Here is a 26,324-nt window from a genome sequence, read left to right on the forward strand (position 1 = left end):
CTATGATCAAAGCAGACCCAGGCCAACTCAGATTCAAAGAGAGGGAACAGACCTTCCCTCTCAGGGGAGAAATGTCAAAGAAGTCAAGGTCATATCTAATGTGCCAGAACCATTTTGGCAATGACGTATTAATTTCTTTGTTTACATGTGCAACTTGCTTATTGAGCAAACAGTGAAAGCACAAACAACCCAGTTTCTCTCTCTCTCTCTCTCTCTCTCTCTCTCTCTCTCTCTCTCTCTCTCTCTCATCATTGCTTCTAGATGAATTATGTTGATTCTCCTTTTCTTGTCTCTTAATAGCATTTTGGGCAGATCTTCTAATGTTCCTGTCACTTTAATTTATTAAAGGTCCAACCCCATCTAGGCTGGTCTACCCAATGTAAGTATAACACCTCTCTTTCCCAAAGACAGGGCTAGATTTGGCTCAAGGGAGCTAGGAAGGGCATGGTCTATCTCTGTACTCCTCCCCATTTCCCTCTCTTTCTTTCAAATGGGCCAGGAAGGAGAAATTGGAGTAAAGTCCCTCTTAGCTGGGGCCGTTTCTTCTTTGGCTATGACTATGCCTCCCATGATAGATGCCAACTGTCTTGTTGGTGCACCACAGGGATACCCTATAGCACTGTTCCCTGATGTGTTTCTTTTCCAGCTCCATATCTGGTATGTCCCACTCAGCAATTGCCCCAACCCTAGACCCACAGCCTGTAGGATCTCCTCACCTGCAGGTCTCCCTCTTGGGAGAACATGGGCAAGGATGCTTCTGGCCATTCACCTTTCACCATGTCCCCCTGACCCGTGGGAAATTCCTGCTGGATGCCCCCAAGGTGTCCCCTCTCTCTGTCCCCTGTCACTCTTCAGTTCTCCACTCCCTCCAGTTCCTATTCAGATAGCACCGGGGCAAATCCAACTCCACAGAGAGGAAGAGGAGGAACCAGCAACCCAGCTCTCCAGCGACCTCACCTCCCTCTCCTTTCCTGGTCTTCTGCTTATGGAGAAGGGGGAGCTCGAGGAGGTGCTGGGTGATGTCTGGGCCTAGCAGAGTTACTTCAGCCACCTCTTAACAAACCCTGTAGGCAGGTGTGTCCAGCCCCAAATCGTTTCTCCTTTGTTTCAGAGTGTGGGGTATCAGGGCTCCTTTTTCCTTAGTTCTAGGTCCAGCCACCAGTTTGAGCAACAATAAAGTCCACCCAATATCCTGTAACACACGCTTATGGTCTGTCTCTCCACTCAGACACAGGAGAGCAGATCCTAGTGTGCCTCATTCCCCACTGGACCCGTGGTGCCTGGGACAGTGGCAGGTACACAGGTGGTGCTCCATGAATATATAATGAGCAAGTGAAAAGGGCCCTTCAGGACCTAACTGACCGGAAAGGACTGCCCAGATGGCCAAATGGACAGTTTCCTACTCATCCCCGTGGGGCAGCTTTTTGCTTCTGGCCTCCGAGAGCTCCCCCCGTCTCTGTCTAGTTCTCTAGAGGGATCTATGGCCGGTGTAGGAAGACTGACCTCCATGTGGGTGATTTGGGAAGCTGAGAGCCTTGGAGATGCTCCTGGGACTGAGCTGGGGTCCCCCGGGGCCAATCCAGGGCCTGGCCGAGGGGACGGGGTGCTATTCTCAGCTCTTAGTCCATCCAAGGCAATGGCTCAGCATGGCCTCGGCCCAAGGGGAGAGAAGCAGGAGAGAAAGTGCAGTTCTTCTGCAAAGCATTTGCCCTGGGGCTGGTCCACACCCCCTCTGTGATCACCAGCCAGAGCACATTCTGACCAGAGTGTCCTCCAGGGGGCCCAGGCCTCGGAGAACAGACTGCCAAGGCCAGCTGCCTCAGCAGGGCCAACCCACCCCACCCACTGGACTGTCCAGGGCTTCCCTCCAAAGCCCCAGGCGAGCCTGCCCCTGGGCCCTGTGGGTTTGTCCTGAGCAGCCTGCAGTGAGCGGGGAACTCCCCTTCCCACAACACCGACAACAATAAAACTACATCCCTTTTGGACCAGAGGTAGATGGGGTCTGACAGTCTGTGGTTTGGACTGAAAAAAATTTAAAAAGCACTTTTTCTCATTTCAGGCCAAGGCCTTCAGGAGGAAGGCAGAGGAGGATGGTAGTTAAAGGGAGAGGAAATCAGGCAGCATCTGCAGACCCCTGCACTCAGTAGCCTGAGCAGGCTGGAGATGGGGGGCCAGGACCTGAGGAACCCCCATTCACTCAGGGTCCGGAGGGCCAGGCACTGGGCCGGGTATGGGGTGGCCCTGGGGGAGATGGAGGGGACTGTGCTCTTGCATTAGAGGGTGTTCATGGGATTCTGGGTCCAAGTTCCCCCAACGTTGGGGCCAAGACTAAATATTGGGAATACCTCATGATAGGAAGAGTGGACCTCAGGGTTTCTGCCGAGAGCAGTTGGGGAGAAGGCACCCCAGGAAGCTGCAGGAGGCTGACGCCAACCTGGGGGCAGCCGCGGGCCCACGATCCTTTTTCTGTCCTGCTTCCACTTTCTGCTGCTCGCTGCTCCGGCAGACACTCCCGGGAGCAGAGGTTTCCAGACTAGAATAACTTTATTCAAGAGAATCTGGCTTGGCAGCCAGACAGCCATGCAGGCAGAGCGTGCTCCATGCCCAGCCTGGGCCCCCTCGTTGCCTGTGTCCCTGAGCGGGGCAGGATGGCGAAGCCTTCCTTGGCCACAAAGAACAATGTCCCAGGACAAGCTGTGGCAAGACGCGAGGAGAAACCGTAGAGGGGACGAGGAGTGGCCGAGGCCCCGGGCGACGGCTGTTCTCCAGAGCTGAGTGTTCTGCCCTCCAGGGTCAGAGCCGCCGCCAGGAAGAGGAGGAGGAAGCCACAGGGCCCCTCACCCGCTGCCTGCCTTCCCACGCAGCCTCCACCCACCGGCATCCCAGCCAGAGCTCCCAAAGCCAGGGCTGCTGGTCCATGCAGAGCCCAAGGCCCAGGGACAGGCGGTGGGTTCTTCCTCTTCTCTTCCTCCTTCTCCAGCCCCTTGGGGAGCCTCAGGCCTCCGGAGCCTGGCTTGGCCCTCGCAAAGTCACGCCTTGCGTCTTCCCGAGCTGAAGCGCACACGGGCCTTGGCTGTCTTCTTTCTCTCACGTTCTGCTTAAGGCACTGAATTCCTGAGGGTCCTATCCCTCCGTGCCCCTCATCTTGGAGGGAGCGAGTCATTCAGCAGGGATACAATTGGCTAATAAATAGAGGGCAGGTGCCAGCAAGGAGGTAACTGAGAGTGTGACGATAATAAATACAGGAGCCGGGTGTGGAGTCTCTCTCCTCCGAGGGGCTGGTTATCTTGGGGGAGAAGTATCAACTCACCTGTCAGAGACCAAACACAGAAAGCAGCTGTCAGCACGCTGTGGAGGGTGGGGTCCCTCCTACGGGAGCGGGGACACACCCAGGGGGAAGCCAGGGCAGGGAGCACAGGGAGATTGCAGCATGCCTGGATCTCTGCTCGCACCAAGGCCAAAGAGAAGCTGGGAGCTACCCTTCACCAAGCACGTCCCCAGGCGCCCAGCCCTGCGCTAAGCACCTTCTCATCTACCCTTCAAGATAGCTCACGGGGAAGGCACTGCTATTATCATCCTTTTGCAGATGAGAAACGGAGGCTCAAAGAGGTTAAGAAACTCGCCCAAGGTCACACAGCTAGTCAGGGACATGAACCCAGTTTGGCTCCATACGCTAATACCTCTGATTACTCTAAGGCAGCAGTCTTCAGACGAGGGTGCAGGGATCCCTAGATGTACATGAAAATTGTCCAAGCCCTACGTGAGTACTGATGGCTTTAAAATAATCTATTTCCAGTTCTCCACCTGAAAGCTGCCTGCCTGAGAGGTCTGCTCCCCCATCATCCTGAGCGCTCACCTCAATTACCTTTCCACCTGGCAGCATCCTGCCCATTCCTATGCCGTGACAATACTTTGGCCCAAGGCCAAACACTGAACAAAGAACAACTGAAGGTGTAAGTGTTGAGAAAGGAAATATGAAAAGAGAGAGAGAGAGAGAGAGAGAGAGAGAGAGAGAGAGAGAGAGAAAGGAAATATGGCAAATAACTGGGTAACCAAGCCTTTTGCAAGTCAGGTGGTTTCCAAGTCTTTGCTTTCAACAAATTAAAGAACAACTCAACCGAATTGTCAGCTTACATGTCATGAGAAGTAATCTTTGTTAGCAGATACGTTTTTGGCAAATAACTTGGGAGTTTGTGGATGAAAAAGGGGTCACATATTAAATCTGACAAGCTCAGGGGAGGTCCCCTTGGGGGCCCTACAAACTCAGAGACTAAAAGTAACCACACAGGGTAGTCTGAACATAAAACTTCCTGACTAAAAGCAAGTTATGGCAGGAAGTCATGTCCGAGGCCTGTAGCTTCTTTGACAAGGTTCAATCATTTCCTCAATGAGCCTAGAGTCTTTTTGCTTCTAAGATAACATACCTTGGAAATGCCAGAGTAATCTCTTTTTCCAGGCCCCTCAGGGAGCAACTTCCCCTGGAATCAGGAGACCTTGGAGCCCCTCATGGTTATCTTGTTCCCGGAAGACCCTCTCTATGTGCTGTAAATGTTACTCATTTCCTATCTGTGCCCTTCTATGCAAAAGGAGTATGTGTCTATCCATTGTACTTTCTACCCAATCCCAGAGATGTTCCCGCTTTGCTTTCGCCTGCCTCCCTAATCTACGGAGCACCAGTGACTTTCATGTAACCCTTCTTTTGTCTCCTTGGATTCTAATGTATAAAAATACGCTGCAGAGAATTTTCTCAACCCATTAAGATTTCTTCCTGGGAATTGTCAGTTTGACTCAATTAAACTTTTAAAAATTCTCTACAGGTATGGATGGTTCTTAAGTCGACAAGTTCAAGTAGTTAAGTGACATTTAGTCCCATCTACTTATTTATGTGAGCATGGTTTCTCAATCTTTCCATCTATAAAGTTGGTGATCAGGAATGGAATTAATGCTGAATCCTGTTTCAGTCTGGCAGGAGGTGACATTCATTAACGAGTTAATTAATTGAAAGAGGTAGTCACATCCATCTCATGGAGATGCATCCTTAATGGGATTGATGATATTTTTTTAAAAAAGATTTTTTAAAATTGATTTTTAGAGAAAGGAGGAGAGAGAGGGAGAAAGCGAGAGACATTGATGAGAGAGTGAAACATCAATCGGTTACCTCCTGCTCGCCCCTTGGGGGATCGAGCCTGCAACCTAGGCATGTCTCCTGACCAGGAATGGAACCAGCAACCTTTCGGTGCACAGGACGATGCCCAACCATGCCACACGGGCTTGACTGTACTTTTATAGTTAATACTTATTAAAATATAATGTATTTGTGCTGTTTTGATCAATTGGTACTACAGATAATTATTGTGATAATCCATTCCAGGAAAAAATTTAATTTAGAGTTTATGTTTACAGGAAAATTAAAATAATTCAAACTTATATGCTATTGTTGTAGCAGGTACACATGACAAGGTGATATATAAAAGACTTCAACATCAAAAAAATTACACTAGCCCTAACTGGTTTGGCTCAGTGGATAGAGCGTCGGCCTGCGGACTGAAGGGTCCCAGGTTCGATTCTGGTCAAGGGCACGTACCTTGGTTGTGGGCACATCCCCAGTGGGGAGGTGTGCAGGAGGCAGCTGGTCGATGTTTCTCTCATCGATGTTTCTAACTTTCTATCCCTCTCCCTTCCTCTCTGTGAAAAATCAATAAAATATGTTTGTTTTTAAATTACATTAGGCTGAAATGTTGTGGGGGAGTGAAATGGGAATAGGAGTTCAAGGAAAAAAGAAGCAATGCAAATATGCAACCACTATTAGAGGAGAATGTTCATATTTATATTTTATATTGCTGTCGTTCATTTCTTTCTAAAGTGGATGATGGTATTAAATTAAAATGTCCTGCCAAGCCAGCGTGCTCAGTGGTTGAGCTTCGACCTATGAACCAGGAGGTCAAAGTTCAATTCTAAGTCAAGGCACATGCCTGGTTGCAGGCTCGGTCCCCAGTGTGGGGTGTGCAGGAGGCGACCAATCAATGATTCTCTATCATCATTGATGTTTCTCTCTCTCCCTTCCTCTCTGAAATCAATAAAAATATATTTTAAAAAATTAAAATGCCCTATCCCATAGGCATGCCATCTGAAGAGCTGTCTAGTGGCTTTCTATGAAAACATTAATATTTATAACATGCCAGAAATGATACCTTTGCAACTATTTACAACGTTGATGGAAAAGTTCAGTGTTAACTTAAACGTGAGCAAGAGAGCACGTGGTTTTGAGCTTCTTTCAGGAGATTCCCTGGGAGACGTCTGAAGATCTGAAGACGGCTGCCCTGGTGGGTGGAGCCACAGGGCCAGCCGGGCCTGCCGGGCTGTGGGGAGCCCTGCATAGACTGCACTGCCAGCTCCTCCCCCAGCTGCTGCCTGGGCCCAGGGAGAAAGGAGGGCCACACGCCGTGGGAGACCGGCTTCCCTAGAACCCCTGTCTTCACGGAGTGGGGTGAAGCCTCCGCTCATGGAGGGGCACCCCCGGGGCCAGGTCCAGGCCCCCAGCCCCAAATGATTTCCTGGAGTCTTGGAGCCGAAAGTAGCTGTCATGTGACTAAGTTACTGTAGACGTGAAATATTTTATTTTCACTATTTACTCACATATTTGAGCTTCCCTTCTCTAGTCCTTCTCTGGCCTAGACTCCACTCAGGCCTGGACTCCACCCTGGGTCTCCAGGTGTGAAGCCAAGATGGACGGGTAACACTGAGAGGGAAATAGAAGCGAGTGGACCCGGGGTCCCCCGGGGGTGGGGGAGGGATGGAAATACAGGGTGTGAGAGCCGGTGGGCAGGTGCTCCCCACCAAGGCCTCTAGGAAATAGCCCTGGCTATGTTTCCAGCTGTTGGACTTTTCATCACCAGAAGGTAAGCACTTAAGAGCAAGAACCTTGTTGGTCTGTTTGCTGGTATACCTGGCAGACAGTCAAGTACGGGATAACTGTTTCTAGAATGACTAAATGCTAGCTGGGCCCCCGAGCCCTCATTTTACACAGAAAGAAAAACTAGGCGCAGAGAGCTGACACGACTTGCTCAAGCCACACCGAGACTCGTGCAAAGCCAGGACAAGATCCAAGGCCCCCTGAGGCTGCCTGGGCCCTAGAATCTCTAAAAATGCACCTCCCTGGTCTGGCCCCCAAGACTGCTCTGGGCCTTGCTCTCCCCTTCCCCAGCATTAACCCCTGCTGGTGGGGGCTCCCCTCTGGCTCAGCCTCCTTGTCATCCCTGGGCCCCCCAGCACACTCACAGGTGTCAGTCTGTGGGTCTCTGCTTCTCTTTCTTCCTCTTCCCACTGCCCTTGGGTCTCCTCCTGCAATAAGCCAAAAGCATCAGGACAGAGTGGCTGGGAGCTTATCATGCTAGGACAGGGCTGGCAGGCCCAGGAACAGTCTGGAGCCCCAGCCAGGCCACTTACCTTTCTGGCTTCGTTATCTGCGGCAGAGGCCTGGGAAAACAGAGGGCAGGCGAGAATCAGGAGAGTGCTAAGTGTGGGCTGCCTGCCACCCACACGCCTCCCCTCAGACAATCGGAGTCCTGGTCCTGCAGTTGGCGCTGAAACCACTAGGGGGTAGCATGGAGCTGGTGAGGAAGAGATGGCCAGGGGCCTCTGGGCTTCAGCTCCCACCCTAGACTCCCGTCACCCCTCTGAGAGAGAGAGAGAGAGAGAGAGAGGAATTTCCCCTTGGGGGCCCTTTCCATAACCTTCTGCACTTCTCAGCCTCTTGACATCAAATCTGGGGATTTGTAAGCCTGTCCTTTCTCTGTTTACTTTTTCTCTTGTTCCTGCTCTTCGTTCCAGGGTGCACCCAGTTTCCTCAAGGAGAGTGAGTGAGGCCAGGGAGAGGAGGGTGGTTGCTGCCAGCTAAGGCTGCCTGTCAGGGCACACCTGCCACCTCTGCTCCAGGGATGTGATGCTGCGGGCAACAGCAGGAGGAGCGGGTGAGGGGCGGAGGCAGGGGAGGTAAGCACAGCCCCACAGTCACCAGGCAGGTCCTGGCCCTGCCTCCGGAGCTGTGGCTGTTGGCCCAGAAGTGAGAAGAAAGGTGTCCCTGTGGGCCAGCCTGTTGGAAGGGGACAGGGCCTCAGTCTTCCCTGGGAACAGGGGTGGGGGTGTAGGGCAGCGTGGCCAGGGAATGTTGCCCTAGGGAGCCAGGGCAGGGTACCAGGGCCTCTTGGACTGCCTGGTCATGTCTATGCCATCCTGGGCACGTCAGAGATGCTCATGGAGCCTCAGTTCCTCGCCTGCCTGCCCCAGCGGAGTGGCTGTGAGGGCCAAGGTGGTGTGGGACGTGAAAGGTCACCGGTCAGCACTGAGCCTGGGAGGGGCCATTGCTGAGCTATTGTTGTATGGCTAAGCCTGGCTGGGAGGAATGGGGGGAAATGGGTTGAGGCAGGGCCCCTGATGGCAGTATAGTGAAGAGGGCCTAGAGCCTGGGCTCGGGTCCAAGAGTGGCGGCCAGAGCCCTGGACACTGAGCAGAGCCAAGGCCAGGGCAGTGCGGGGTCTCCTGGAGAAGGGCCAGGAGAGGTGGCATGAAAGAGGGAGGCTTAGGTGTTGGATAGGGTGGGGTTCACTCATAAGCAGTGGCGAATCATGGAACCACACCAAGCCTCAGTTTCCTCATCCGTAAAATGGAGCTGGTGATAGTACCGGCCTCCCAGGGTTGTTCTGAGAGCAGGGGCCTTGTCTGTTTTGCTCACCACTCCATCTCCAGGCTGCAGGACAGAGCCTGGCGTACAGGAGGTGCTCAATTAATTCTCATTTGAACGAGAATGAGGACATTTGAACATTGAATGAGAAAACACATCCAAGTGCCTCGTGTGGGGCTAGGCACACAGAAGGGCACAATAAACGATGGTGGCCCTCTGGTCCCACCCCAGGATAGGGCTCAGGACCTCTTGTCTGGTGCCTCCATCCTCAGCCCAGGGCCACCAGGACAGCACCTCAGCGGGTTCTCTCTTCCCTAGGCCTGGTCGGCAGTGCTGGGCCTGCTTCTCCTAGAAACGAATGCTCAGATGCCCTGGGAACGGGCTGGGCAGAGGCTCTGGTGGGTGGGGGTGCAATTGTACAGAAACCCCAATGCCTTCTTCCTTCTACCCCTTTCCTCCTGCCACAGCTTGTCCTCCCCTCTGCTCCTCGGCCTAGCTGTCCCCTTCCGCAGGCACCAGCCTGGCCCAGCACTGAGCCCAGGCTTGAACCGTCCTTGCCTCAGTGTCTCTTCCAGGGCTGTGGCAACTGCCTCCCATCTCAGGGAGGGGGTGGTGTGCCCTGAGCCCCTGAAAGTGTGGGAGGGACTCGGGCTTCCTTCACCCTTGTGGCTTCTTGGCGGCTATGCTCCAACTCCTGGGACCACCTCCTCAGCAAACACTGGCTGATGCGGGGACAAAACACAGCTGCCTCTGATCCCCGGTTTCCCTGGCCGGCCTCGCTCAGCCAGGAAGGAAGCGTGGCCTGCAGCAGAGACGGCAGCCGTGTGACCAAGGCTGCCACGTGCACGGGGCCTGTGCCCGCCACTCCCTGAGGACCTACCTGCACGTGCAGTGTGTGTGCTGCGAGAACGTCATCTCCACGTAGGAGGTCCGCTGCTCAGAGCTGATCCTCAGGATCTGCGGGAAAGGAAGGTTGGATGCCTGAGTTGGGGGTGGGGGGTCGCCGTGGGTTTCCAACGTTTTCCACACCCTCCTTGGCGGGGAGGACCAGACTCCATGTTTCCCCCCACCCTTTGGACTACATGCCCTCATTCTGCTTTGAGGTGTGGGGCAAACAGCCCTCCCATCAGCCTGTGGATCTGAGGGAGGCGGCCACCAGCTTAGCTACAGTGTATGTACCAATGGGGCCCATGCGCTGGAGTCAGAGACACATGTTGAAATCGTGACTCTTCTCCCTGCTGAGCGAGGCATGAACCTCACGCTTCTCATCTGTAAAATGGGAATAAGACTTGCCTTGAAGGCTGAACGCTGAGCTAGGGAAGTGCCTGGCACAGTGCTTGGCACTACTCAGTGTTCCACAGACCATTGTGTTGTGCGTGCGTGCACGCGTGTGTGCGTGTAAGGTTCAGGGCACCCAGCACTCCTGGTATAAACAGGGATTTCTCGAGTCTGAGCAGATTCCAATCTCTCCCACCCGCTGCCAGATAGCCTTGGACCTGGGGTGGGGCTAAGCCAGAGCCTGGGACAGCTGATCAGGGAGGCGGTGAGAGGGCCCAAAGGTGGGATGCAGGCTGGAAGGAGGGGCGCTGTGCTGGGTGGAAAGAGCCCGGGCCTGAGAGCCGGTTGCAGTCCTGTGACCCCGGTCTGCCCTCCCTCCCTCTCCAGGTCCCTTCCGGCAGGTGGGTGCGGTGAACCGCTGCGTAGGGTGTGGACGAGGGGGCAGGCCGAGGACACAGGAGACCCTCCCTACCTGCATGGTGACGTTGGCCGTCTCCACCGGCACACAGTGCAGGGCCTCGTCCCCACAGCAGCCCGTGCAGCGCAGCAAGGGGACGCAGGACGGGCTGAACATGTACTGCATCTCGTGGGGGTACTCCGACAAGATGTCCACCAGCTTCTCCATTGCCCGGCAGTAGCTGCGGCCCCACACTACCTGGAAGGGCATCACTGCAAGAGGGCACAGGCAGCTGGTCAGGCCAGGAGCGGCTGCTCCTCGATGCCCCCATCCTGGCTCCTTCGGCCTGGCAGAGCCTTCCGGGTTTAGCCCACACCTCCTCCTCCAGGAAGCCCTCAGCCTGTCGGAGCCCCGCCTCTGCTCTGAACTGATGCCATCCCTCTGGGAAGACTGCTGGACCTTTCGATGGTCCGGTAGAATTTCCCAGTGTCCCGAGCGCTCCCCTGTATTCTCAGTGAGGCACCCACACCTGCCTTAGGGTCCTTGGAGCTCCGAGGAGCGTGCCCCAGGCCCGCTCGGTCTTTCTCAGGCCTGCTCTGGTGCTTCCCGGTCCCCGGGACTTGGCAGAAAACATTTCTGTACATTCTGTGAGACTGGCTTGCAGAGTTCGCCCTCGTCTTTATTTCCTGCCCCTCGCTGGGCCAGCTCCTTCGCCAGGCAGCCAAGCCTGCAGCCAGCAACGTGCTCCGTCCCCAGGCCTCATGTCACCTGGACCAGCCCTTGAACCAAACTGGGCCACGTCACCATCCCTCCCACCTTTGGGCTGTGTTCCGCCCCCACTTCTCATTTCCAACCAAGTAGAGCTTACCACCCATTTCTCAAGGCCCGCCTCCCTGCCTCGCCAAAGCTCTCTCCAACTTTTCCAGTGTGAACAGATGTTCCTCCTTTGAGTATAACTAGGCCCCAGGGGCTGGCCTTATCTCAATCACTGGGGCTCTTATCTCCTTTACGAGCAAGTCGAGGCTCTGTGAGGACAGGCACCCGAGCACCCAGTAAACACAGGATAAATAATAACTTATTGATCAGATGACTGTTCACTGAAGAATATCGGGGACACCCCCCACCCCCACCCCTGACCCCTGACCCCCAGGATGTCCTGTGGTCATGAACAAGAGCTTTCAGCGGGGCCGATCTGGAATCTCTCAAAACATGCTACTCCTTCAGGGGAAGGCCTGGGGCCTGGCCCCAAAGCGAGGCTCACAGGAAGTGAGTAACCGGAAGCAGGAGACTGAGCTTCTAGTCCTGGCCCTACGCTGACGGCGTGACCTTGGGGAGGTCACTTCACCTTTCTGGGTGTATCAGTTTCCTCGGCTGGGGAAAAAGAAGCAGGTTGGGAAGAGAGGGTTGCTAAGGTGTCTGTCCCAGCTCTGACAGACAGTCTGTGATTCCGGGCACACAACCCAGTCCAGCCTTGAGACCGTGGGCGGAGAAACATCTCCGGCCCTGGGTCATGCTGCCCGACACACGATGGTTGTCCTCAGCTGGGGGCAGAGGGCATGGGATCTGGGTCACCTGGGGCCCCTGAAGCCTCTGCCCCAGAGCAATGGCTCTCCCAGCAGCCCCTCACCTCCTTTCTAGGAGGCAGAAGGGGCCAAAGTCCACTCCACTGAGCCTATGAGGATGTGAGCCTCAGGGTAATCTCAGAGGAAAAATAAACTTCAGCCCTCGCAGAGGCCCTGGGGAAAGGCTGCGGGCTGGTGGGAAACACCCAAGAGGCGGCGTGTCCACGTGGAGCCGGCCGAGGAGGCTGCAGAGGCAATAAACCATGCTTATCTGGGCGTCTGCTGCTCCGTTCTGCTTTGTGTGCTTAGGGGGCACCGGGGCTGGGCCCGGGCATGGGAGAAAGACCAGTGCCTCCCCTGCCTCTCCAGGTCACGGGGGCACTCTCCCTGGGCCCCCAAGGGGGAAACAAGCCCCTCTTCCCACAAGCAGCCCCGAAGCCCCAGGGAAGCCAGCCTTTGCAGTGCAGGCCAGAGGGGCAGCTCCCTATCATAGCTCCGGGAAGGCCTGCTCAGTCTGAACTCTTCACGAGGCTGTGCAACTCTGAGCGTTTAATCTCTACCTTGGAAAACATAAATAACAGCGAACAGCCAGCTGACAAAGTGCCGTGGACGGCTCAGGATCCTCCCCGGGAGCAGCCTTTAGGGAGGGGACAGCAGCAGAGAAGGGGTATCCCAGCCCCCTACGAGTCTGCAAACAGATTCCCATCCAGCTGGGCTGTTGGGGCCACAGCCAGGTTAAGCGGAGCCAGCTGAGCCTTGGCGGCAAAAGAAGGGATTTCCTTTCCTCACCCCCACGCCCCACCACACAGACTGCATCGCCGGGGCCGGGCTGCAGGGCCCTGAAACCCGCCACTTTCTGGACCACATGGCCAGACGGCGCTGGGGCAAGGCCGAGGAGGTGAGCGGGGCCTGGCGTCCCCGGCAGCCACCAGGAAAGGGGGCAATCGGTTCCTGGGGGCCGCTGCGTGGGGGTGTGGGGGAAACAAAGGGCGCCGGCTGGGTAAGGGGCCAGTTGAGAAAGTCGTGGCCACTCCCAGACGTGGGCTGAGGCCCTCAGGAAAGGGCTCTGCTCAGCGGCTCCGGGCCCAGAGGCAGGGGTCGGGGTGGGAGGAGTGGGAGGCTGCCGCCCAGGGAAGTGCCAGGCCAGGGCGAGGCCGTGCAGCAAAGGCTGCTCCCAGGGCCACGAGTGGGTTCTTGACAGCCCTGTGGGTGAGCCTCCTATGTGGTTCCAGCTGCCTACCCCCCAGGACGGAGGAGACTCGAGAAGGGAACTGTTTGATCCTGAGAGCAAGCTCCTGGGGAGGCCGCAGGGCTGGGCAGAGCTGCTGGCCACAGCCCAAGCCCGGCAGGTGTCCTCCCCATCGCCACGGGTGGGACGCACAGCCAGCCTGCCGCGAGGGACACGCTGCTCATGCCTGCTCAGCCATGAGCCATGGATACGGAGGAGTGTCCAAGGCTTTAGGCAACCCCATGGGCCTCTGTGAGCCTCAGAGTCTCCATCCATAAAATCGGGAGAATACAAGTGCCTTCCTAGTTCACAGCCTGTGATCAGCACAGAATTACAGTAAATGCCCAATGCTCTTACACGATAGTGGCAGTAAAAACCAGCATCCATGGCTGCAAAGTACAGAACATGCTGTCTCTTCTCTGGGGTTAGCAGGAGGGGGTGGCATATTCAGATTTTGACAACTGGGGTCCAAATCTCATGGGACTTCCCATGGCCACAATACAGGCTCCCTGACTGGTGAGGATGACAGGTTAGCTGCCCTAATGAATTGACACTTCCAAGCCTCCTCACCCTCGTCCCTGGAAAATATATACTCCTGAGTCCCCTCCATGGAGTCAGAGAATCCTACAAACTTAGAGAAAGCCTTAGCGATTATGTAGTCTACTGCTCCCATTTACAGATGAGGGAACAGAGGCTCAGGCTTCCTCAGCAGCTGTTGCCTGAAACACGCTGAAAGCATCAAAGAGGATATGGGGTGGAGGTGGTGATGGGTCCCTCCCCAAATCTAAGCGAGCATAATATGGTGCCAGTCTCAGAGGGCACAGCAAGGGGAGAGGGAGTATCAATGAAGCCAAGAGCTGCTGCCTCCCCCACCTTCTCAGGACCTGGGGTTCAGGCCTGAGAGCGTGGCCAGGCCCAGGAGAAGCTGACTACCAGACAGGCAGGCCAGCAGGGAGAGGGTGTTCCCAGCCCAAACTGGCTATCATGCGTGTGCGTGTGCACGTCCCTACACACTCCCACTTCCACGGAGCAGAGGGAAGCCTCAGAAACGGTGTGTGGCCTACTGCACGTCTTGGAGAGGCAGACAGGGAGGAGCAAGGCAGGGGGCCTGGCATGAGCATCCTGCCTTCTGCACGTATGTCTCTTTGGCAACCATCTAGCCCTTTGAAGATTCCCTCTTGATGCAACCCTGGGTGGAGAGTGGAGGGGCCAGGGAGGGCGCGACTCGTGGTCTGTCTGTTTGTAATCAATGAAAAGGCCTGGCTGCTGGGAAGGGCTGGCTGCAGGGAAGGTCCCTTCTCCCCTCCTGATTCTCTTGATTGTTTGCCCGCTGTACCCAGCTCCCAGACCACCAGTCTAGCCCCTGGCACTCACTGCCCACACTGCCCTCCAAGACCTCATCGGCACCCCCGGCAGCATGCTGCGAAGGGGCTCTGAACCAACTAGACCAGCCCTGGGTTCCTGGCCCCAGCTTTGCTCGCTGGGTGACCCCGGCCCAGGAATACACCTCTCTGGGCCTCTGGGTCACAATGGGGGGCGGGGGGGGGGGAGGGTTCTCAAGCTCTGCCAACTTTGTCAGCCCGGGCATCAGCCAGCTTGCAGACTTTCCCCAACTTAATATCATCCTGCACCCCCCCCTCCCCCTCCAGGCCAGTCCCTTCCCACCCTCTGCAGAGGCGTGAAAGGAGCGGGCGTGGTGAGCACACACACCAACCCAGCTTGCTTACCTTTCGTCTGTGACGAGTTGTTCCCAGCAGACAGAGCCAAAGGCTGTGGACAGAAAGGTGCAGGCATGAGGGGGACCATCACGGGCCGTGTGCCCTGGGGCCGAGTGTATTGCCAAGAGCACAGCGGGCCATCCGGGCTCCTTCCCACCCACTGCACACACTCTCTGCCCTGTCTCAGAGCTGTCTCTTTCCATGTCCAACGAAAACCTCACTGGACCCTGGGTGGGTCCCAGCCCTCACTCTGGCCTCAGTTTCCTCATTAGAAAAGGGTGGGAGTCTGGCGGCTTTTGGAGGACTTTGCTCTCTGTGTCTCAAAGATCTTTGCAATTCTTCGGGGTCTTCCTCCTCCCCAGCCCCCTGGCCACCCTGCTGGGCCCTATGCCGCCGGCTTTGGCTGGGTGCCAGAGCCTAGGAGAGGTGATCAGCTGGTGGGAGCTGAGGGGCTGGAGCGGGTGGCGCCATGAGCTGGTGTGCCGGTAACGTTACACCTCTGGCCGGCCCCGCAGCCGCGGGTGGCTGGTGGTGGGGCTTTTCTGCCCCAGGGTCTGTCTAGCCCACCCACTCCTGGGCTGGGGCTGCAGACGCCCAGGGCAGCGGGACAGCGCAGTGGGAAGGCAGCTCATTGGCTTTGTCAGTATTTCACTGCCCAAAGCTGGCTCCTGGCCAGACTCCCCCGGCTCCTGGGAAAAGGGCCCTGCTCACTTCCCCAGGCCCTGCACGTGGGACCTCGGGCTGCCCACCCGGGAGAGAGCCGGTACAGCAGGACCTCTTGTCTTGCCCCAGACCCTCCCTGGAGCCCTGCGCTCGGCCCCGGGGCAGGCCCCAGCCTCCCCACCAATGGCTTCTTGTGCCGGCTTTCCCCTCCACCAGCCCAGGTCAGAGGTCCTGGGGGCGCCTGCCTGGTCACAGGCCTCCACCCCGGCCACAAGGTCAGGGACCGGCCTGGGATGAGTGGAGAGATGCTTTTAGCAAAGCCACGGTGGCTCCAGGGGCCAGACAGGAAGCCTCCCTCCCGGCCCTGTGGCTTCCCTGCCCCCACCACGACAGACCCCAGGGCTGGAGTCTGGGACAGCCCAGCCTCTGAGGTCTCCTCCCAGACAACGCGGTCCAGCCTGACTCCTGGGAAATGTGTGCACATCCTTGGAGGTGCCGCTCCAGGGAGCGGGTCCGTGATGTCGGAGCCCCCCGGCTTTGAGTGCTGGGGTTGAGGAGATCGGGGGAGCCGGGCTGGGATGTGGGGGTGGGTCTTACCTGGGGAGACACAGCAGGCAGCGCCAGCCCCGCCAGGAGCTGCAGGAAGCAAGTGAGCAGCCTCATGGTAGGCATCTTCTCAGACGTCCCGAGGCAGGGGGCTCCGGAGGAAAATCACCATGCTCACCCCCCCGGGGGAGTCCCTGGTACGGGGGGCGAGGAGCTGAGTCGGGGGCTGGATGCCCCCCTCCCTGCTGCCCCGAGGTCCCCGCTAGTGGGCCGGTGGCCCGAGCATCCTCCGGGAGCCCGCAGGTAAGTCTGCGGCTGGGGAACCTGATGCGAAGCGCCCGGCGGGGTGGGCACGCGGCCGCCGGGGGGGGGGGGGGGTCCGTCGGGCTCTCCGCGCCACCCCGCGTCTCCCCGCGGGCCGGTGAAGATGCGGCTTCCTGCTCGGACAGCGGCTCTTATGGGACTGGAGCTGGTCGGCGACGGGGCTTCGGGAGCCGTGAACGGGGCGGGGCTCCAGACCGGCCCCGCCCACCGCGGACGAGGCTCTCTGGGAGCGGCCGAGCCCCGAGCCCCGAGCCCGGCGGCGGGGCGGCGCGGGTTTGAGTGCGCTCGTCCCGCAGCGGCGTGCGTGGAAGGGGCGCTCGGCACGCGGACCCTCGCGCTCCCCGCCCCCCCCCCGGGAGCCCAGCCCGCAGTTTACCCCGGGGCCGCCGGAGCCTGGTGCCCGCGGCGCCAGGACCCCGTGCTGCCAGCGGAACGGGGCTCACAGCTCCTCGCCTGCGCGCCTAGGCTGGCGACTTTGCGTCGGGGCATCGAGCTGTGGAGCCCCACGTCGGCGGCGTCTTACCTCTAGGAAGGCGGCAACTTGGTCTGGCCCTTCATTTCCAGTGCCACCTTATGCCATCCCCGCAACCCTCGGGGGTGAAAGAGTGCCCCTGCATGTTTATATTGAGCGTACATATGCACTCCGAGAGTGGGCGTGTGTGTCCCTGACAGAGACAAAACCCAAGCCACCTGGCTCAGAACGGCCTCTCTGCCCCGCGCAGCCTCCTCCGGGCCAAGCGCGCAGGCAGCCGGTCCCCCGTGGGAAGCAGTGTCCTCAGCCCCCCCTGCGAGCCCACCACAGGCAGAGCGGAGTGTGGCCTGGTGCAGCCTTTCCGCCTGGTCCCAGGAGCAGGTGATGCTTCCGCTGGCAGGGGTCTGCCCGCAGGGAGTCTACGTGTGCTTGTGTGTGCACGTGTCTGTGCATGTGTGTGTGTGTGTGGGGGGGCATTTACGTGTGACTGTGAGGACCCACCTGTGCTATGAGTCTCTGTGGGGTCTGAGTGTCTGCGTGTGTCCGCTGTATGTACAACTGTCACTTGTGTGTGGACCTGGTCCCTTGGGTAGCTCTGTGACGGTGTGTGTGTGTGTGTGTGTGTGTGTGTGTGTGTGTGTGTGTGTATCCGCTGTGTCCCCAGGTGTGTTTGGGAGGGTGTCTGAATGTGCATTTCAGTGGGGTTGTGAGTTTGCATGTCTTCCTTTGTCTTCGTGGGCCTTGCTCCGCGTGTGAATATTGGCACCAACTTCTATGTGTGATGGTGCATCGCTGTGCATCTGTGTGTGCCCTCCCATGGTCCTCACTTGCTCATCGCCACCACCCTCCATGCACAGCCCCCCGGCTGCAAGAACCTGGCAGAATTTGGGGTCATGGGTTGGCCCAGGCCTGGAGCTGGTGGATGGCTGGGGGAAAGGAGGGAGGCCAGGGAGGCGGCCCCTACATTCCAGCCAGAAGCAAAAAGGCCAGGGCAGCCCCAGCTTTCACCGCAGTGACCTCTGCGTCCGCTGCCTGCCTGCCCACCCACGAGAGGCTGCTAGAGATGCTGTCTCCTTGCCTGGCCAACCCCAAGCCCGAAGGTCCAGGAGCCAGTTACCTGTCAGCTAAGCGGGGGCTGTAAGGAACTTTCTGACAAGCTCCAGCACGCTAGGGCTCATGGAGCAGGCAGACTCCTTTCTGGGTCTGGGGTCATGGTGGAGGGCGTCTCGGAATCACTGTTCACGTGAATGGAGATGAATAGATATGTATTTGTGCATATCTGGACCATATGTGTATGCCCATAATATCTGTGCATACATAGGCATGTGTTCATATGTGTCTTTATTTTCTATTTGAATTTGTGTATTGAAGTATCTATTGTATATGCTTGTCTATAACTGAGTGTTTTGAGCATTTGTTTATAGGGCATATTTGCCTATAACTGTGTATGTATAGGGCTGTGTATATTTGTATATTTGTGTGTGCTGATTCATTCATTTTTTCAATGGACAGATATTGCTTCAGCCCTAGTATGCTCCAGATGTTGTAGTGTAACCCCCATTTTACAAAGGACGCCTCAAAAAGTCAAATTATGGAGTCATTTATTAAAAGCCGGCGGCGTACGAGGGAGCAAGAGCGCTCCAGACCTCACAGCCCCGAACAGCTTGCCACATCTGGCTTGTATTGGCAGAATATCACAAAAGTATCGATTACATCTTTGGGTCTGGAATGAGGAACCTGTTTCGCGAAAAGCATTTTTACAGAAGTGAAACTGAGCAAGTTAGTTATCTAAAGTATCTACGAATCACTGAATCAACAGAAACACATTATCTGGGACCACCGGGGCAATTTAGAATAATTGTACTGTCCAGATTCCGGGACCACTGAGTCAACCGGAATGCATTATCAGTAGCTACTGAGGCAATTTAGGGTCTGTTCTGATTCTGGGACCACTGAGTCAACGGAAACTCGTTATCTGTAGCTACTGAGACAATTTAGGATAATTGAGCTGTCCTGGTTCCCAGAAGAATGTGTTTCGATGACCAGTGAGATCACAATCAATGGGATATTCAAACCATCATCAATGGAGTATTGGGATAGCATACATAAGTTCAGAAAATCAAAATAACTTTCTATTGTTTTAGCAAACAAATAAGTACAGACGCCAAACAGCAGTTTCTACCTGAGATGATTGCTACCATACTTCACAGACACTGTTCCAGGTGCTGGGCATGCAGTATGGAGGGTCCCTGGAAGTTTACGTTAATGAGAGGTGGCGGGTACAGGTGGCCACAGCTCTCTCTTTTACACTCCGGAGTGTCTGGGCAATGTCTGCCTTTCCCACAAGTGTGTGTCGGTGTTTTTTGTCTGAGAACCATACCCTTCTAAACATGGCTTCGTGGGCTTGAGATGAATTGGGTAGGGTAGGTGGTAGAAACCAAAAGACCCCCAACTGTCCATGGGTTCAACAGAAGTTTCCTCTTGCTCACATCCGGTCCAGGGCACACGTGCAGGTGGCTCCAGCCCTATAACCTCAAGTAACTTCCTTTACTTCTCAGAGCCCCGCTGTCTCCGTATAAGTGGGAATAATAATAGTTCTTACCTCATAGGTGAGGAGTGCTGAAGCACCTGCAGTGCAGGAAATAGTAGTTGTTAGGCACGGTTTCTAATAAACTTCTGATTCTAATTAGAGATATAAAAACATGGTAGTGACAGAGCAGAGTCGTCATCATGGAACGAAACAGAAAATAATCTCAGGCTTCTGCCAACTGCAGAGGAGCAAAAGGCTGGGGGATTTGCAGGTGCGTGCACACACACTCACACACACCAATTCCCACCATCACCGTCCAGGCGATCAGTCCTCAGCTGTCCTCGAAGCTTTTGAGTAGACTCAGGTGCTGAGTAGATCTACTGGCCAAGTCTGTTCAGAACTCAGCATTTCACTGTGTACCATCACAATCATTTGTTGTTTTATATTTTATATAAATAAATGCATAATATTTATTGAGCGCTTATTATGTGGCAAACAGTGTGCCTGGTGCTTTAAACACGTCAAGTCAGTGAATTCTCCCAACAAACATTTTAATTATTTCCATTTTGAAGATGAGAAGAATGGAGGCACAGGGAGTGTAAGTAATTTGCCCATAGTCGCTTGACTGCTGAGGAAGGAACAGAGATGGAAATCATCCTAGTCTTTTTCCAGAGCTCTTTACGGTGAGCACAAGCTCTCGCTACCATCCAGGTTGCAAATACCTTGAAGGCAGGGCCAATGTCTCAAACCTTGCCTGGGCCTCCCCTTGCTGGGGCAGAGGAGGTGTTTGACAAACTCTGAAAGGTAGGTTGATGTGTGGGAGGGAGAAGCCCTCATCCCAGGCCTGGAGCTGACCATGTCACAAGGAGAAAATACAGGTGGACACAAGGGTGTAGGCAGTAGAAACAATTTGGTCCACGACAACAGTCATCCTGAGCAGCCATGAGCACTAGCCGTGCATGTTATGCTGCCAGGCCTGCTCCTGCCTCCCAAGGCTGCCCCAAACACAGGCTTCCCACACCTTGCATTAGTCATGGTCTTAGCCTGAAGCACCTGGCTGAATCCATCCCAATTTCTTAGCTTTTGGTTTCCTGACTCATTCTCCCATTTTGGCCTCTTCATGTCTTTTTTTAATCCTCACCCGAGGATATGGGGGCGAGGGGGGAGAGAAGAGAAGAGAGAAACATCGATTGGCTGCTTCCCGTACGTGCTCCGACCAGGGTTCGAACGTGCAACCTACCTAGGTATATGCCCTGACTGGGAATTGAACCTGCAACCTTTTGGTGTATGAGACATGCTCTAACCAACTAAGCTACCCAGCCAGGGCCTTCTAAACTATTTCCCAACTATGACTTTGTTTTCTCTCTTTACGACAATTTGGCATCTTGTGCTAGAGTGGTGCCTAAGGTGGCCCTAGGTCAGCACATTCCCTCTGACCCTGTCCCTGAATATGGCAACAGGTGGGTGGGAAGTAGAGTATCCAAGGGCTAGACTCTCCCCCTTCCTGGCTGCCAGGGAGAGCAGCAGTGGGCAGCGGGGGCTGACAGTCTTTCCACTTTATAGGCTAGACCTGCTATAGCCGCCTGCTACCCCAAGTCACCGGCAAGAAGATGCTTGGCTGGCCTCTGTCTTCTCCACCTGCCTCCTGGGCCCCACTCAACCTCAACCCTGAGCCCCTCTTCATGCACTCCATCCAGGCAGGCTCCAGGGGCCGTGCTGGCCACCACCACTGGGAGAGATGTCCCTCATCCAGGTTCCCACAGCACCTTGAATTGCCTTCATCATGACCTGGCCCTCAGTCTCATCACTACCCAGCTGCTTGTCTCGCTTCCTGCAGACTGTGACACCTGAGAGGACAGACGCTTGTTCACATTTGGCTCCCCACTCCCTTGTGTAGTCCTGGCACACAGTAGGGGCTTACTTCGTGTTTGTTAAGTTGGGCCAGTCCTCAGGGCACTTTCTCCTCTCCACACAGGAAAAGTGTCCCAAGTCTGCCTGTTCCTTCCCCGAATGTCCTTCCACCTCCAGAAGTAGCCTTCCTAGACCCCATACTCAAGACAACCTGGGTGGTCCTCTCTGGTGGGGCCAGAGCATGGGAGGACAACCTCGTGTTACTGTGTAATCATGCCCTGGGCTGGTCACCACAGCCCCACCAGCCCCCAGGGGACAAGGCTCATGCCCTGGCCCAGAGACCAGAACGCCATGGGAGGCTTAGGGTGGGGCCCAGTTGGAAGGGAGATAAGAGCAGAGGCCACGGGCGACCAAGTGGTTCCCATGGGGCGGGAAACGAGATGGCACCCGCCACGAGGGCTGTGAACAAGGAAAGCCAGGCGAGGTGCCGCAGCCTCGTCCCAGGCATTTGGGAACTTGGCAGCCAGGACTGGGTTTTTCGTGTTTTCTGTAATTATTTCCCTTTTGTTCTCCCTTAGTATTTAGTGAAGCCCTTTGTGAAAATGCCAGCTGGTCTCAGCTGTGCTAAGAGGAACGACAAAGGGGTACTCTGTATGTTCTTGTCCCTGAGCTTTAACCGAGGGATCTAGCTTAGTGGTGGCAGCAAAGTCAAGGACCATCAGGGGCCAAGGGGGGCTCTGGGGCCACAGCCAGCACCTCATGTCCAGCAGCGTCCCTGACACTGAGCTTCCTTCCAGGTCTTCCAGGCTCTGGCCTGGGCTGTATTGAAACCAGAGGGGCTGGAAGGCCAGCCAGTCGTGGCTGCTTTGAGGGGGGCATTTGTTCAGATCCCAGTGGTATCCAAAGCCCCGGAGAAATCCAGAGGCCGGGCACCTGCTGAGCTCCGGCTACTGGTCCTCCCCACGGGGGGCTACTTGGCAAGCTGCTGTCGGGGAATCAGGCTCACGAGCTGGGGCCACACTGCCTCCCTCCTGCCCTCACAGCTCAGGACCCTCGGTCCCCTGCCTGCCTGCTGCCCACTGGGAGTGGACACTCAGCTGGTCCTTCCCACCTGCAGGGACCCTCCACATCCTCATTTCCTGCGACTGTGCCCCTTCTCCTCCCAGACCCTCCTCTCGATTGCGTCTCTCAGCCGCCCGGGTGGGAGGGGCCGCGAGACCTCCCTCCTCGGGAACAATCGTCCCTTTCTCTCTGCTGCGTAAGTGATACAGGAGGAGAGGAAGCTATTTGTAACTAATCGGCTGTGATGTGGAACGGAGCTCTCTGAGAACTGGAGAGCCTGCTGACAGCCCAGCCCGGGGCTGTCCCGCCTCGGTGACAGCTGGGTGGTTGGGGATGGCAGGTCACCCTCCTCCTCCGCCCTCTGCTGGGGAGGCCGAGGGGTGATGGCGGGTGGTAGCTCCTGCCCATGTCTCACCTCCTGTGTGCCAGGCTCTGTGCTGACACACTTGATACATGGGAATCTTCTAACCTCCTTCAATGGAAGCGTTGCTGCCTCATGTCCCAGGTGAGGAAACGGAGGTTGCCAGACGTGAAGTCCCTCGTGCAGGCTCCCTTGGCCAGCAAGCAGCAGAGTGAGAGGGGCGGACCAGGACAGGCTGAGGCTGCGCAAGGAGGCCGTGCTGGGCAGGATTACGAGCTGCCTTTTATAGCTGCGTGACCTTGGGCAAGTCTTCCCAGCTTTGTAACCCCATCTCTGAGGCTGGTAGTTTTTTGTGTGTTTTTAAAAAATATATATTTTATTGATTTTTTTTTACAGAGAGGAAGGGAAAGGGATAGAGAGTTAGAAACATCGATGAGAGAGAAACATCGATCAGCTGCCTCCTGCACACCCCCAACTGGGGATGTGCCTGCAACCAAGGTACATGCCCTTGACCGGAATTGAACTTGAAACCCTTCAGTCCGCAGGCCGACACTCCATCCACTGAGCCAAACCGGTTAGGGCTGAGGCTGGTAGTTTAAATGAGAAAGTGGAAGTTGATCACATGGCACAGTGCCTGCTGTGTTGTGAAAAGCTTAATAAACTCCAACTAGTATGATCATTTCCTGGGGGGAGGGGAGAGAGGTGGGCCAGCTGACTCCCACCAAACTTCAAGCAGACCCTGCTATGGTCACCAGGACGATGGTCACCATGGTGGCAGGAAAGCCATCCCAGAGGAGGCCAGGCATCCAGGTTATTTCTCTGCCCTCCGAGGGGTGGAGCCAACCTTGGAAACCTCCTTCTCCATAGAGTGGGAATATGGGGAGAGGGTGGGAGAGAAGAGGGCCCCTTCTCTGTGCCAGTCGCATCACAAGGCAGTTATGCTCCAGTTCATAGACAATTACAGATCATTATGAATTAACATCTGAAGAATTGCAGTCAGGGTGCAAAGTACTATGCAAACACAGAGGGCGGGGAAGATGCCGAAGTGTGCGTGTGTGTGTGTGTGTGTGTGTGTGTGTGTGTGTGATCAAAGTAAATGTTGGATCCCCTGGCCTGTGAATCCTGACCATCCCTTCCCCCAGGGGAGGCACCCACCCCAAAGTGGGAGGATTCTGTGAAAGGGGAGGGATATGGGCCCTAGAACCAGGGCCCGAGGCTTCTGGAGAAGGAGTTCTTAGTGCCCCAGCCATGTTTCAAGGTGTCAGTGTGACAAACGTCTTCTCCAGCTGCTCCCCCAAAAGGAACAAAAAGTAATGCCTGCTTTGTGGATAGTAAGTGAAGGACTTCCCTGAGCACCTGCAGAGGGACTTGTGGGAAGCAGAGGAAAAGAGTGACCAAAAGGCCCGGCCGGTGTGGCTCAGTGGTTGTCAGTCTCTGAATCAGGAGGTCACAGTTCGATTCCCAGTCAGGGCACATGCCTGGGGTTGAGGCTCGATCTCCAGTGGAGGGTGTGCAGGAGGCAGCTGATCAATGGTTCTCTCTCATTCTTGATGTTTCGATCTCTCGCTTCCTCTCCCTTCACCTCTGAAATCAATAAAAAAATTATATTAAAAAAAAAAATAACCAAAAGATCCATCCCCGCCCCTCACCCTCAGGACGCCGTGTCCAGAGGCTGCAGAGTCTGGGGAAGCAGCCAGTCTGGCCCAAGGGCCTTCACTCAGGGTTGCAGAGATGGCAGCGGGGTGAAGGGCCTGGAGGCTCTACTTGGCGCTCACCCTGACTGCCCAGAACCAGGGGTGGCGAGGGGCTTCTGCTCCGGTCAGGAATGACGCTGTCTCTGCTGTGGGTTGAAAGGTCAGTGGAGACAGCATAGACTAAACATCTCATAATTGGAACAGCGTGAATCTGGGTGAGGATCCCTGTGAGGGCCTGTATCTGTTCCATTTTAATATCATCCCTTGGAGTGTTAGCTCCTGGTCAAGCTGTCACTCTGTGCTTCAGAGGGAGGAGGCCAGCCCTGATGAATCAGCAGGACTCAGAGCTGAGGACAGGAGAGAGCGGCATCTTCCGTGGGTCCCTCACCCAGTGCCAGCCCCAGGGCTCAGGGCTGGGGCCACCAAGAGGCTAGTAGCCCTGGACGAGCTGCCAGTCCAGTGGGAAAGGCTTAATATTATCTTAAATAACACCAAGTCTGTGCAAAACAAAGCCCTCCGGAGCCTTCGCTGCAGACTCCTGACTGCGGGCGAGTGAGTGGCTCCAGACCTTAGCTGGCTGTGCTCGCTCTCGTGTGAGCATTCCCGGGACTGCCGAGGAGGTCCACAGAAGGGGCAAGAAAGGGTTCCCCTGGAGATGGTAAGGCTTGTGCGGCATTTCACAGGATGAATGGGAGTGTATCAGGAACAGAAGGGCAGAAAGCACTGCAGTCACGGCGAGTAGCCTGGTGAAGTATGGACTGTTCGAGGGACACTGAGGAACCTGGATGGGCTGGACTGTCTGCAGGGCGGAGGAGGGGCTGTGCCTGGAGATGAGGCTGGAAGGGAAGGCCGGGGTCAGTGTGCGAAGTGCTTTGAAGACCATGCTGAGAGTTCATAGCAGGCGTCCTCAAACTACGGCCCGCGGGCCACATGCGGGTGTTTTTGCCGTTTTGTTTTTTTTACTTCAAAATAAGGTATGTGCAGTGTGCATAGGAATTTGTTCATAGTTTTTTTTAAACTATAGCCCGGCCCTCCAACCGTCTGAGGGACAGTGAACTGGCCCCCTGTTTAAAAAGTTTGAGGACCCCTGGTTCATAGTTTATTCCAAGGGCTCCAGAGAGCCTTTGCAGGTTCTTGAGCAAGGGCGTTACATGGCCAGATGTGCATCTTGGAGAAACAACTCAGGGCAGGTGGAGGATTTGGCCTGGAGTCAGGAAGACCAGATCTGTTGTTATTGTAGAACTGAGAGTGCCTTGAATCAGAACAGTGGCTGTAGGAGGAGATGGGATGGGACCCAATGCCACCCAGATAAAAGAGTTCATTTCCAGACCTAGCTACTTTGGTTCAGTGGAACCTGGGACCCAGCAGAATGAAGGGTCCCAGGTTCGATTCCGGTCAAGGGCACATACCTCAGTTGCAGGCTCGATCCCTGGCCCTGGTTGGAGAGTGTGCAGGAGGCAACCAATTGATGTGTCCCTCTCACATCTATATTTCTCTCTCTGTGTCTCTCCCCGTCCTTCCCACTCTCTCTAAAAAAATCAATGCACCCGCCTGGCGTGGCTCAGTGGTTGAGTGTTGACCTATGAACCAGGAGGTCGTGGTTCTATTCCTGGTCAGGGCACGTGCCGGGGTTGCGGACTCAGTCCCTGGTAGGGGGTGTGCAAGAGGCAGCCAATCAAGGATTCTCATCATTGATGTTTCTATCTCTCTCTCCCTCTCCCTTCCTCTCTGAGATCAATAAAAGTATAGATATTTTTTTTAAGTATATGGAAAAATATCCTTGGGTGAGGATTTAAAAAAAAAAAAAGTTTCATTTCCAGCTTTATTTGGAGCTGGCTATAGCCTGTGACTAAATTCTGGCCAATCCCTGCCCCTTAGGGATTTTTAGGATTCTGGGTACAGATGCAAGGGGTGGGTTTGACCTCTGAAAAAAAATCTCCTTAAAGGGAGGAGCATGT

General features: G+C 55.6%; 1 protein-coding gene across 2 annotated transcripts; it reads right to left on the reverse strand.

The window, feature by feature from the left end:
* Positions 1-2,398: 2,398 nt before the first annotated feature.
* Positions 2,399-16,506, reverse strand: PGF (placental growth factor). 2 transcript variants are annotated; one of them, XM_079769726.1, is made up of 7 exons: positions 16,124-16,506; positions 14,873-14,915; positions 10,431-10,627; positions 9,561-9,637; positions 7,447-7,476; positions 7,279-7,341; positions 2,399-3,310 (listed from the first exon to the last, which is right to left on the reverse strand). In XM_079769726.1, the coding sequence occupies exons 1-6, from the start codon at positions 16,196-16,198 to the stop codon at positions 7,284-7,286; spliced, it is 480 nt and encodes a 159-aa protein (XP_079625852.1). In that variant the 5' UTR covers positions 16,199-16,506; the 3' UTR covers positions 2,399-3,310; positions 7,279-7,283. The 2 variants fall into 2 exon arrangements, with proteins under 2 accessions (XP_079625852.1, XP_079625853.1); XM_079769727.1 differs by lacking the exon at positions 7,279-7,341.
* Between the last annotated feature and the right edge of the window lie 9,818 nt (positions 16,507-26,324).

This window comes from Cnephaeus nilssonii, assembly GCF_951640355.1.
Source record: "Cnephaeus nilssonii genome assembly, chromosome: 4".
Taxonomy (NCBI): domain Eukaryota; kingdom Metazoa; phylum Chordata; class Mammalia; order Chiroptera; family Vespertilionidae; genus Cnephaeus; species Cnephaeus nilssonii.